Below are 14,069 nucleotides of genomic sequence, written 5' to 3'. Positions count from 1 at the left end.
GCTTGGGCAATGATTTCCAAGTTTTCTCATAGGAAACAAGACAAAGGACACTTTAGTAAGTGGCCAAGAAGCACCTAGGCAGCTCATTTATTAAATACCTTCAGTAGCTCTTAAAGACACAGGAAAACAAGGATATCCATAGTTATCATTTTCATCTCCTTAAATGTTTAGCTTTATCTTGCATTAATGAACATTGAAGAGGTTTATATTTACATTTTTGATTGAGGGTAAGATGCAATGAGGAAATTTAATCAAAGCAACTTAGGGGTCTAATTAATGCAATCAGCATTAGGTCGTGCAAGTATTGTCATTGAATGCCATCGTGTAAAGCTGGTGATAGTGATTTGGGCGGCTGGAATATCTACCCCTCTGTTATCAAGATAAAACCAAGAGGGGAGAGACAGACACTGAATGCCAAGTCCAAAGCTGGAGTCTTCTTTCCATGTTGAGCTTTTCTTATGAGCTAATTAATAATCCTATCAAAACTATCTTAGTTGAGTAAAATTCTTAATGCACTACGTATGGTCAAAGTCCCAAAAGTTTCATTTCTGGACAATGCTGTGTCCGAATAGTATTAAAATGGATGGTGGAGTTGTATTATGTCTGGCTTGCCAGTGGAAATGAATGTTGAGGTAAATTATTCTTTTCTAACATCAAGGATATCAAGAAGTACAGTAATTTGTTAAACACAATCCTAATAGTCTAAAAGAGAATTCATAAAGACAGTGGAACACGGTTTTTTACTTCTCAATGGCACTATGCTTATTATTTCATTTCTTGAGTGTTTCTAGGACATCAGCCACCATAGTACTTAGTCAAGCTCAACTAACTGTATTTTATTTTGATCTCATCCAATAATACAGCTGTGTACTTCACATATACAGGTGGCGCTAGTGGTAAAGAACCCACCTGCCAATGCAGGAGAACTAAGAGATGCTAGTTCAGTTCCTGGGTTGGGAAGATCCCCTGGAGGAGGAAATGGCAACCCACTCCAGTATTCTTGCCTGGAAAATTCCATGGACAGAAAAGCCTGGCAGGCTGTAGTCCATGGGGTCGCAAAGAGGCAGACATGACTAAAGGGACTTAATACAACAACATACTTTACATAGTCATGAAAATTAGAACCTGTCAGTGGACTTAAATTATATGGAGGCTAAGAAAATATTTCACTCAAAGTGTAATCTCCACACTATAGCCTAGCACTATAAGGTTACTGATCTAGTAGGCTGTGTCACAGGCAACAACACCACTTTGACACCAATAAGGAGTCTTGGTGAATTTTAAAGTAGCTGAAATCTTTTTCATGTACTTGAAACATGTCTGCACTTAGAATATGATGGGTTTTTATTAGTTTTATGTTTATTTTGGGTGGGGGAGCCATGCATGTTGTGTAATTCCTGTGGACTTGGAACAACTTTCTATTGCCATCAAATTGGTGTGTGTGTGTGTGTGTGTGTGTGTGTGTGTGTGTGTATTTTAAGGTCAGCTTCTTGGCATATATCTTAAATGTAGCATGTCTGAAGCTTGATTATGTTAAAGTGTCCCATTATATGAAAATATCTCCTAAACTTTGAAATTTGTATTTCTGAAACATTGGAGATGCAAATATTTAAATATCCTTAATTATGCACCAGCTCATTACTGATAATTCTACCTAAATATAACCAAACATCAAGTGTTTCCAAAATTTCTCTGGCATGATGGATGAAAGATTATTGAATTTTAAACAAATGAATATCTGACTAATGAATTCCTAAGGTGAAAGAGTATAACTAATTGCTTTCTAGAGGTGAATGAATTTGGAAATTAGCACTCAGTAAATGTCTCACAAATGTACAACAGTGCTCTTTGATCACACATCCCATTCCTTCACACGATGGCTTCAATGCTCAGTCCCACTCACCATTGTAGTTTCTGCTATTGACCCAAAGCTGTTGATAAATATGTTGCAGGTAACATTTACAGGAGGTCCTGCAAGTTGAACAATAAATAGAAAATTTGACAGGTTGTGTTCATGGCATAATCAAGTCATGTTTTTCTCTTGCCAGTGGCATTGTAGCACTTACCATGGTGGTTTCTGTGACTGATCCAAAACTGTTGATAAAAATATTGCAAGTAACGTTTACTGGAGGACCTGCAGAACGCAATAAGAATGTTGCAATAGACATTGAAGCAAAAATACAGCCCCATCAACATCTGTGCAAATGACTAGAGATGTAAACAAAATTAAAACGATGGTGAGATTGCAAAAAAAAAGAGAAAGTTTTACCCAGAGAAGTTCACAGTAATAACATTCCCACTAGCCTTTCAAATAATGACAGTTAAGCAATGATAACTTGCCCTGAAGAGTTTTGGACTTGGAAAATATAAGCTGAAGACTATTAAATGGAATTCATTGTCAATAGTTGTGATCAAAATTGCCTTTTGGATGAGTGGCTTTCTTTGACCTTAGGCTCATCAACCTTGTAGATGTCAACAGTGGGTGCACATGACGATGAAATAGCCTGGCTCATAAGTTCAAATGGAGCTACATTTTGAACGGTGGATGGGTCAGGAATATCCACCTCCTTTTGTGGACTACCCACCTCCTTTTGTGGAATACCCTTTAAATCAATGGGTCTAGTTTGATTCTCATGATACCTCTGAATTTACCCCATTCCTTCTTTATACCCTGTGACTGCCTAATGAGAAATGATGCACAGAAATACAAAACCAAAGAAGATTAGCTCACTTAAAGAAATAAACCCAGCAGTGTCACTTAATGTCCAGATTGTTACATCAATAAATATAGTATAAAGCAAGGTTTCGTTTCCCTGGTGACTCAGATGGTAAAGACTCTGCCTGCATGCAATGCAGGAGACACAAGAGACATGGGTGTGATCCCTGGGTTGGGAAGATCCCTGGAGAAGGGAATGACTACCCACTCCAGTATTCTTGCCTGGAAAATTCCATGGAAGTTTATTAATCCTAGATGTGCTTTGAACAAAGAGCATGCTTCTTCCTCCAGAGACATAGGGAATAACTCTCTTTTCCTCTTGCCTTTTTTTTCTCCTCCAAGCAAGCACTAACCAGCCTGCCCCTGTTTAGCTTCAGAGATCAGGTAAAATCAGGCATGTTCAAAGGGTACAGCCACAAACTCTTTGCCCTCTGATAATAGATTAATCACCTTCTGATGACCTCCAGTTTCATGTTATGCTGTGCAATATATTTATTGCCCTCATGTAGTTTCCACATAATGCTTTCTAAGATATGAAACAGTTCATATTGCCATGAACCATCTATGCGCTCATTGCTTGCTCCTATGGAAATTTATTTCTTTTCACTTAACAAAGGCTCAGTATCCTGGCTCAAGCTACACCCCAGTTGACTCTGTTTGCAAGAAGTAGGTAAGATATGAATGAGGAGGAGTTTGGCTTGAAGCCTCCTTCAACGGCTGATAGTAGAACACAGCTGCAGCAACACTTGAGTGCCATGTTTTTACTTCTTAAGTCCATGTTGAGTTCTCAAAATGAAAAAAAGAGAAGGGCTCAACAGCTAATGTAAATTTCCAGGCAAGGAAACTTTTGATAAAAGAAGGAACAAGGAATATGGATAAAAGAGATGTAGTAAACTGTTTTTCTTTTTAATATAACTAACTTCTTTGCTTTTAATGAGAAAATAGTGTTTTTTAAAAAGTGTTTTTGGGCATCGGGTCATAAACATCACCATATTACCAAAACATTTTTCAGCCTACATCTTTGAAATATTCCACATCTTTTTAGTTTATCCCCTTGTTATTCCTCATTTGCTAAGATGACTTCTTTTCCATGGTCACTTCCTACTCTGCTTTATTTTGTTTTTCTATTTAGTTTACTCGGAAAAAAAAAAAAAAACCAGCAAGGAAAAAAAAAAGAGTCTCTTTCTTGGCCGTAGAATTTTATTCTATAACAAATATATTTTTATGCTAGTAAGAGATAAAGTAAACAAGTAAGAGTCAAGTCACGAGAAATTGTGTCTTTACTTTTTTTCCTCTCTTCACAACATGATATTTCCTTTTAGATGCTCCAATTCAGGGTGGAAAACTTTCCTGAATTTTTATATACAAGATAGAAAATGAATAATGTGGGAAAAGAAACAGGAAAGAGAGAAACATCATCTTACAGGAGGAATTTGAAAATCCAAATGCAGGTTCTCTTGTACTGTAGATTATTATCTGATTGTCTGGCCTCCCCAACTGGCTTGGAACCAATTAGAAGGCTGGGTCATACCATCATGCATCTGTTTTTATCCTTCCCAGTACATGGCAGTGTGAGTATACTGCTAGAATTCAAAATATTTTTTAAGCTACCACATATTGACACACTGTACTGAGCACATTTAAAAAGTTATCTGTTTTAATCCTCACAAAAAAGGAATTGTTTTAGTGCTCCAATAAATATTTTCAGATGAGGAAACTGGGAGTTAGAGAAATTAAGTAACTTGCTTAAATTCATGCCACAGTAATTAGAGAAGCTGAGACTCAAGGTCTCATCATTCTGATTCCAAAATCCTAAATTTTCAACCATTTTGCTGCACTGGATTCATTGCCTAATATCCTCTGACCTGCAAACCAGGGTATTTTTCATTGGTTTGTACACCTGGGATAGTTTGACCCTTTGCATCTGATCATTTCAATCTTGGCCACTGCCTCAAGAATCATTTGTATTTGAATATAAAACCTTGGAAATAAAAAAGAAGTAACTTTCACATGCATGTATTAATAAGGAGCTCACATATATTAAAACTTTGCTGTATGCCAATAAGTGCCTTATTTCATTCTTCAATAATTACATGTTACCATGTCTCCCATTCCCAGTGAAATGCCCATTCCCATTCCCATTCCTAGCAAAATGCCGGGCTGGATGAAGCACAAGCTGGAATCAAGATTACAGAGAGAAATATCAATAACCTCAGATATGCAGATGACACCACCCTTATGGCAGAAATGGAAGAGGAACTAAAGAGCCTCTTGATGAAAGTGAAAGGGGAGAGTGAAAAAGCTGGCTTAAAACTCAACATTCAGAAAACTAAGATCATGGCATCCAATCCCATCACTCCATGGCAAATAGATGGAAAAACAATGGAAACAGTGAGAGACTTTATTTTCTTGGGCTAAATCACCACAGATGGTGATTGCAGCCATGAAATTAAAAGACTCTTGCTCCTTGGAAGAAAAGTTATGACCAACCTAGGCATCATGTTGAAAAGCAGAGACATTACTTTGCTGACAAAGGTCTGTTTAGTCAAAGCTATGGATTTTCCAGTAGTCATATATGGATGTGAGAGTTGGACTATAAAGAAAGCTAGCACTAAAGAATTGATGCTTTTGAACTGTGGCATTGGAGAAGACTCTTGAGAGTCCCTTGGACCACAGGGAGATCCAGCCAGTCTATCCTAAAGGAAATCAGCCCTGAATATTCATTGGAAGGACTGATGTTGAAGCTGAAACTCCCATACTTCGGCCACCTGATGCAAAGAACTGACTCATTGGAAAAGACCCTGATGCTGGGAAAGACTGAAGGCAGGAGGAGAAGGGGATGACAGAGGATGAGATGGTTGGATGGCATCACCGACTCAGTGAACATGAGTTTGAGCAAGCTCTGGGAGCTGGTGATGGACAGGGAGGCCTGGTGTGCTGCAGTCCGTGGGGTCACAAAGGGTCGGACACGACTGAGCGACTGAACTGAACTGAATGCCTCCCATTTTATAGATGAGGAAACTGAGGCACAAAGGAAATTCATTAATTTTCCCAAGGTCACAGAGTTTGGAAGAAGCAGAAACTGCCTAACTTTAGGGACACCTTTTTTAACTAGAGGGATAAAATGCCTGAGGCCAATAAAATCACCTGGAGGATAGAAGTTACCTGAATATGGGACAATGTCTGCAAATTCTTTGTGTTGAATAATGGCATTGTTTTTCACTGTTAAAAAATAAAAAGAGTTATCCTGACATGTGCCAACACAACCTCCCATCTGTGTTTTAGCCCAATAATTTACTAAGGTGTTATAATTAACAGTAACACATTCTTAGATGTGATCACCAGCAAATGAATGTGTTCTATAAACTGCAGAAAGAGTTAACACTACTTAAGCTCATCTAATTGGTTTATCAGCAAAGAAACTCCAAAGTGAATTTGATGAGAATTTGACTGGGAAGTACTATATAGACATCTGATCACTCATATCACTTTTCTCTCCTTCCTTCCTCCCTCCTGCCCTCAACAGAACCAAAAGTTGGCTCTCTTAAAAGATCAAAAAACTTTACAAACTTCTTCTAATGGGAGAAATCTCAGTTGGCTATGATGTGTAATCCTTTTACTATGCTGTTGAATTTATTTTGATACTATTTTGCTGTAGATTTTTGCATCTATATCCACAAAGGTTATTTGTCCTTAATTTTATTGTCCTGTGGTGTATTTATCTGTCTTTGGTGTCAAAGTAATTTTGGCCTTATAGAATGAGTTAGGAAGTATTCTTTTCTCTTTTATTTCTTGGAAGAGTTTGAGAAGGATTGGTGTTATTTCTTCCTTATGTGTTGTAATAATTCACCAGTGAAGCCATCTGGTCCTAAACTCTGTTGGAAGATTTTTGATTTTTCAATAGATTTATTTGCTTGTTATAGGTCAAAGATTTTCTATTTCATCTTGAGTCAGTTTAGGTAAATTATGTATTTCTAGGCATTTGTCCATTTTATCTCAGTCAGTTCAGTTCAGTCGTTCAGTCGTGTCTGACTCTTTGTGACCCCATGGACTACAGCACGCCAGGCTTCCCTGTCTATCACCAACTCCTGGAGCTTACTTAAACTCAATGTCCATTGAGTCGGTGATGCCATCCAACCGTCTCATCCTCTGTCATCCCCTTCTCCTCCTGCCTTCAGTCTTTCCCAGCATCAGGGACTTTTCCAATGAGTCAGTTCTTTGCATCAGGTGGCCAAAGTATTGGAGCTTCAGCTTCAGCATCATTCCTTCCAATAAATATGCAGGACTGATTTCCTTTAGGATAGATGGGTTTGATCTCCCTGTGGTCCAAGGGACTCTCAAGAGTCTTCTCCAATGCCACAGTTCAAAAGCATCAATTATTTGGCGCTCAGCTTTCTTTATAGTTCAACTCTCACATCCATACATGAATGCTGGGAAAACCATAGCTTTGAGTAGATGGACCTTGGTTGGCAAAGAAATGTCTATGCTTTTTAATATGGTGTCTACGTTGATCATAGCTTTTCTTCCAAGGAGCAAGCGTCTTTTAATTTCATGGCTGCAGTCACCATCTGCAGTGATTTTGGAGCCTAAAAAAATAAAGTCTCTCACTGTTTCCATAGCTTTCCCGTCTATTTGCCATGGAGTGATGGGACCAGGAGCCATGATCTTAGTTTTCAGAATGTTGAGTTTTTATTTAGGTTACCTAATTTGTTTACAATCTTCTTTTATAATTCTTTTTACTTCTGTGAGGTCAGTAGTAATGCCCCCACTTGCATTTCTGATTTTAGTTATTTGAATCTTCTTTTTTTTTTCTTTGTCAGTCTAGGTAAAGGTTTGTAATTTTTGTTGATCTTTTAAAAGAGCCAGATTTTAGTTGTGTTGATTCTCTGATTGCTTTTCTATTTTTAGCTTAAAAATTTCCCTCTGAACACTGCTGTCAGTGTATCCCGTAAGTTTTGGTATGTTGCATTTTTGTTCCCATTCTTCTTTAATATCCCTTGTGATTTTTTCTATAACCTGTTGGTTGTATAAGAGTGTGTTATTTTCCAAATATTTGTGAATTTTCTGATTGTCTTGTTTTTAAAAAATGTTTTAAATTCTTGTGGCTGTGCCATGCAGCATGCAGAATCTGAGTTCCCTGACCATTATTGAACCCATACCCCCTACAGTGAAAGTATGGAGTCTTAACAACTGGACCACCAGGGAGGTCCCTGGTTTTCCTTTTATTATTGATTTTTACCTTCATTTGACTATATTTGGAAAAGATACTTTTTATAATTTTAATCTTTTAAATTTATTAATATTTTGTCTCTTGTTGTTGAGTGGTGTATTCTTTATATGTTTGTGAGGTCTAGTTTGTTTATAGTGTAGTTCATATTCTATATATCCATACCGATCTCTGTATTGATGTTCTATCTATTACTGAAATGCTATATTAAAGGTTCCAACTATTACTGTAAAAATATTATTTTTTCTATCAAATTTATCAAGGTTTACTTCATTATTTTGGGATTCTGTTGTTTGGTGCGTGTATTTCTAGGACTGTAATATCATCTTGATTATTTGACTCTTTTATCAATGTATATTGTCATTCTTTGTCTCTTTTAAGAGATTTTGACTTATGTCAGCATAGCCAACACCACTCTCTTTTGGTTACTATTTGCATAGAATATCTTTTTCCATCCTTTCACAATCAATCTACTCATGTCTTTGGATCTAAAGTGAGTCTCTTATAGACAGCATATAATTGGATCATAGTTTGTTTTATACAGTCTTCCTATCTATATCTTTTGTGTGAAAGAGTTTAGTGCATTTACATGTACAGTAATTATGTATATAAGGAATGACTTTTGCCCTTTGGTATTTGATCTCTTTATTTTACAGCATTTTTTGTTTTTCCTTTTGTCTATTGCCATCCTCTTTTGTATTTAGTTGATTTTTTCTTTTAGTAAACCATTTTGATTCTCTTTTATTTCAAAGAGATATACTTTTTAGATATTTTCTTTGTGGTTACTGTGGGGATTACATTTAACATCCTAAATTTATAACAATCTAGTTTGAATTGATACCAACTTAACTTCTATAACATACAAAACTCTACTCTTATACAGTTACATCCTCCTCCTTTTAGGTTTTTCTTGTCACAAATAGTATCTTTATTTATTATACATCCAATAGCATAGAACTTTATTTCTTTATTAGGCTTCGAGTTACTGTCCAGCATCCTTGCATTTCAACCTGAAAGACTCCATTTATCATTTCCTGTAGGGCAAGTCTAGTTCTAATGAACTCTCTCAGCTTTTGTTTACCTCTGAATGTCTTAATTTATCTTTCATTGGTGAAAGATAATTTTCCTGGATATAAATTTTTAGCTATAGTTTTTTTTTTTCATTTCAGCATTTTAAATATATCATCCCTTGCAGTCTGGCTTCCCAGGCTTCTTTTGAATGATTGGCTAATGATTTTATTGTACATCCCATGTGAGTAATGATTTGGTTTTTTCTTGCTGTTTTAAAAATCCTCTCATTGTCTTTGGCTTTCAGTAGTTTGACTGTAAAGTCTCTCAGTGTGAATCTCTTTGGGTTTTCCTACTTGACGTGCATTGAAGATTGTGGATTTGTAGATTTCGATCTTTGATCAAATTTGAGACGCCATTATTTCTTCAAATATTCTATTCAAATATTCAAAGATCCTTCCTACCCCTCTCTCACTCTCAGAATGTGTGTGTTGGTCTGTTGGTGTCCCATTGGTCCTTTAGATTCTGTTTAGTTTTCTTTATTCTTTTTCTTTTATGTTCCTCAAACTCAATAATTCACTTAGACCATCATCACACTCACAGAGTTTTTCTTCTGCCTGTTCAAATATATTGTTAAATTCCTCTGGTGAATTTTCCATTTCTCTTTTTTTCACATTTCAGCTCCAGAACTTCTTTTAGGTTCCTTCTTATAATTTGTAGCTCTTTATTGATATTTTCATTTTACTCATACACCAATCTCCTGATTTCCTTTTATTATTTGTCCTTGTTTTCCTTTAGATCTTTAAGCATATTTAAGACAGTTGTTTTACAGAATTTATCTAGTAAGTCCAGTGTCTGAACTTCCTCACGGATGTTTATTGTCCATTTATTTTTTACCTTCAAATGGGACATATTTTTTCCTGTTTTTTTGTATGCTTTGTGATTTTTGTTGATAACATTTGACTTTTATAACTGATAACTCATGGGGAGAAGGGGAAAGTAGATTCTCCCCCTTTGCCAGAGTTTGCTGGATGCTTTTGTTGTTGTTGTTGTTGAAAGCTATTATACGCCATCCATTTGGTGACTTTCTAACACTATTTTTGCAAAGACTATGTTTCTTTTGTGTGGCCATTATAGTCTGTTTCTCAGCTTGTACTCTACTAGAGTTTTGATGGAAATTTTCTTGAACACCAAGGGCTAAAAAAATCAAACAAATAAACAAACAAAAAATACCTCTCCCAGTTTTTATTTATTATCTCTATTCTTGGGGCACTCCTTTGATACTTAGACAGTCTTGAACTGAATCTAGCGATCAGCCCAAGGTGAACTCTTCGGATCTGCTCAGATCCTTTCTGAGTATTCATCTTGCCCTGAGAATGCCTGTGGCTTTTTAAATTCTCCTGCATGCATGGCTGATTTTGAATTTCCTGATTTCCCTAAGAAACTCTTGTCAGCTTTTGCTCTTAGGCCTTTAAATGGTCTATTGTATGTTTCAACTATAATCTTTTACTCCAGGCATCTAAATGTTTTTAGTGTTTCTTGCAGTGTGTTTGATCAATACCTACTGCTTTTCTATCCTGAGTTCTACTGGGTTAGGTGGAACAAAGATGAGCACTGTCATAGGCTGAATTGTGTTCCTTCAAAATTTGTATGTTGAAGTGCTAACCCCCAGTACCTCAGAATGTTTGTGTATTTGGAGAGAAGGTCTTTAAAGAGGTAATTAAGGGTAAATGAGGTCATGAAGGTAGTCCCTAATCTGACATGAATAAGGTCCTTAAAAGAAGAGGAGAAAAGAGATATCAGAGATGTGTGTGCATAGAGGAAAAACCATATGAGGACACAGTGAGGATGTAGCAATCTACAAGCCAGGGAGAGAATCCTTGGGAGAAACCAATACTACTATAACATAGATCTTGGACTTCTAGCCTAAAAAATTGTGAGAAAGTCCATTTCTATTGTTTAGGTTACCTAGCCTGTGTTATTTTGTTATGACAATCCTAGCAAACTAATACAAGCTCTTTGCATATGTCCTTCTGGTAGCACACAGACAGGTTAGAATAGATAGACTAATTTGTGAATACTATTTGCTTGTTTACTTTGCCCTCTCCAGAATGAAGGACCAGGGTTCCACACTGGAAATGTAGGTTGCCACTGATTCAAAAACAAAATCACTGCTGGGGAGAGGATGGGCCAAGGACAAGTAAAGACACCACAAAACTTTCCTGCCATTTTCAAGTTAGCTTTTTCCTGATTCAGTAGTTTCTTGGTTGCTATAGACTTATGACTATTTTCCAGAATTCTAACAAAATTAGTTCTGACAGTTTTTACTTACTTTTTGACGCTTCTGTGTGGGAACAAGAGCTTAGAGCTGCCTACTCTGCTGTTTTGTTGATGTCAACTTTTTCCTCCCCAAAACTTTAATGCATTCATGTGAATCATGGTGCTTCTAAAGGAGAACAAAGTATGTGTTGTTGTTTCCCAACTTTATTTGAACATAGGAGACTATGTTGTCTTTGAAATAGATCATCCTCTTTTTTAAAAAAATTGAAGTATAGTTGATTTACAATGTTGTGTCGGTTTTTGGTGTACAGCAAAGTGATTCAGTTATACGTATATACTGTTTTTCATATGTTTTTCCATTATGGCTTGTCACAAGATATTTACTATAGTTCCCTGTGCTGTATATAGTAACATCTTGTTGTTTATCCATTCTCTATATGATGGTTTGCATCTGCTTGTCCCAAACTTCTAATCCAACCCTCCTCCACCCTTCTTCCTCTGGCAACCCCAAGTCTGTTCTCTAAGCCATCCCCATTCATGGAGCACATTTCAAAGATGACATGCATTCTTCAAAACATAGTTCTGAAAATGTTGACGTACAGTAATTTATTTATGAATTCAATTAACAAATTCTTATTGAACAATAAGTATATTAGATGATAATAATAATAAGACTAAAGACAATTATAGAGGTATTATCAAACCCTGTGATCCTACAAGGAGGGAATGTTTTACTGGGGGCTGCATGGTCAGTGCCTGGGATGAGGAGGTAATGGGAGAGGAACAAAGAATCAGTAAACAAACAAACAAACAAAAGAATCAGTAAAGATCAGCTTAATCTTTTCCAGGTATTTGCCTAAGACTCTCAATTTATGTAATGGTCCTGTAGTCTAGGAATGTAATTCAGGGATGCAAGTCACAAAGTCTGCTTGTAATCAGATTTGATAAATGTATTAATTCCTAGATGAGTTCTCTTAAAAACTCAGTGAGCTAGATGACAGGTCAGCAGCATTTTTTTTTTTTTTTTTGTCAAGGGCCAGATGGTAAATATTTTAGGCTTTGTGGGCCACAAGGTCTCTGTTACAATTACTCAGTTCTGTCTTTGTAGTGAAAGTAGCCATAAAGAGTATGCAAATAAATGAATGTGGCTGTGTTACTGTAAAAACTTTATTCACAAAACAGGTGATGGACTAGATTTGGCTAAGTTTGCTCCACTACTTGAGCCACCTCACATGAAGAGCCAGCTTATTGGAAAAGACCCTGATACTGACAAAGACTGAGGGCAAGAGGAGAAGGAGGTGGGAGAACATGAGATGGTTAGATGGCATCACTGAGTCGACGGACATGAGTGTGAGCAAACTCTGGGAGATAGTGGAGGACAGGAGAGCCTGGCGTGCTGCAGTCCATGGAGTCACAAAGAGTCAGACATGACTTAGCAACTGAACAATAAGTTTGCTGGGCCTTCCTCTGAACTTTTAGAGTCAGAGATTAGGAGTAACAGAAATTGTCCCAGAATTCCATAATCTTTCCATACCCGTAAGTGAGGACTGGCCATGGACATGGAGGATCATAGGGGCTGTTTGTAGAACTATTTATGTGAGTAAATAGTTTTATATCATGCTTTGTGGCATGAATAAAATCCACTTTAGCAGAAAGGATGTATGGGAAATGGTATTCTTTGGGCCAGCTGCACCGTAGTGGTCCCAGATGAAAACCATCAGTTTCCAGTCAGACCACTTCATTGTCACAAGAGCTAGGAGGCAGTATGGAAGGAAAGTGAGGCCAGGACAGATCATGTGGATAACAAATATTTGACTCAGCAATTATATTTAATGTGACTCAGACTTGCTCATAAAAATGAATCAATGAAAAGAGCACTCTGTATCTTGCATATTTAAAACCTGGAACTAATTTTTATAACTTCTACCATGGTAATGAAAGGTTTATCTATTATTCATAGTGACTATATTAAAATCAGATTATATATATTCATATTGAACAAAGCTTTCTAAATTAACAATAAATACTGTTTTTAAAGCTTTGTGATGGAGTCTATTTAAAAATAATCACCAGAGACACATATTGTATGATGTCACTTATTTGTAAACTCTAAAAAAACCAAATTCATAGAAACAGAAATTAGAGTGTTGGTTACCAGAGGCTGGAGGAGGGGAAATGGGGAGGTGTTGGTCAAAGGATACACACAGTTATAAGATGAGTAAGTTCTGGGGATCTAAGGTATAGGATTAGTGGTGGTGGCTATAGTTAACAATACTGTATTATATACTTGAAAGTGCTAAGTGAGTAAATCTTAAATGTTCTCACTATAAAAAAGAAATTGTAGTTATGTGATATGATAGAGGTGTTAGCTAATACTACATGGTAATGATTTTGCAATATATAAGTGTATAGCTCAACACCTTTTATGCCCTAAATTTACACAGTATTATATGTCAATTTTATCTCAATAAAGCTTGAAAAAATTTAAATGAGGGTCACCGCATAGGTAAAAAATAAGTACTAGGGAAGAGCAGAGGATCTCTGTAACACCAAAACAACTAGCCACTATTCATCAGTTTTGCCTCAGTTATGTTATTTTCCAACATCATTTTAGGGCAAAAGACTTGAAAGCCAGCATTCTTTCAGTTCTGAGATGAAAATGTTATTTTTTCTCTCTTGTCACAAATAGACAAGAATGACATTTGATTTTGACACACAAATTTAATGTGTCCTCAAGTATCACAGTTGACTTAATGTGGGGCCCCTGGATGGGAATGCAGTAGTAACTCTATGTGTTTGATATCTATAGAAATTAAATTTCTTTTGGAATAAGAAGAT

The 14,069-nt window shown here is 36.5% G+C and overlaps 1 protein-coding gene across 1 annotated transcript in view; it reads right to left on the bottom strand.

Moving 5' to 3' along the window:
- The window catches only part of GLRA2 (glycine receptor alpha 2), a 183,276-nt gene that overhangs the window by 139,080 nt on the left and 30,127 nt on the right, over positions 1-14,069 (bottom strand). Inside the window, exon 4 of the mRNA XM_043458680.1 lies at positions 2,067-2,134. Within this exon, the coding sequence (XP_043314615.1) occupies positions 2,067-2,134 (68 nt within the window). The remainder of the gene's footprint in view (positions 1-2,066; positions 2,135-14,069) is intronic.

Source organism: Cervus canadensis, chromosome X (assembly GCF_019320065.1).
Source record: "Cervus canadensis isolate Bull #8, Minnesota chromosome X, ASM1932006v1, whole genome shotgun sequence".
Classification (NCBI taxonomy): domain Eukaryota; kingdom Metazoa; phylum Chordata; class Mammalia; order Artiodactyla; family Cervidae; genus Cervus; species Cervus canadensis.
This window is presented reverse-complemented; position numbering and strand designations above follow the sequence as displayed.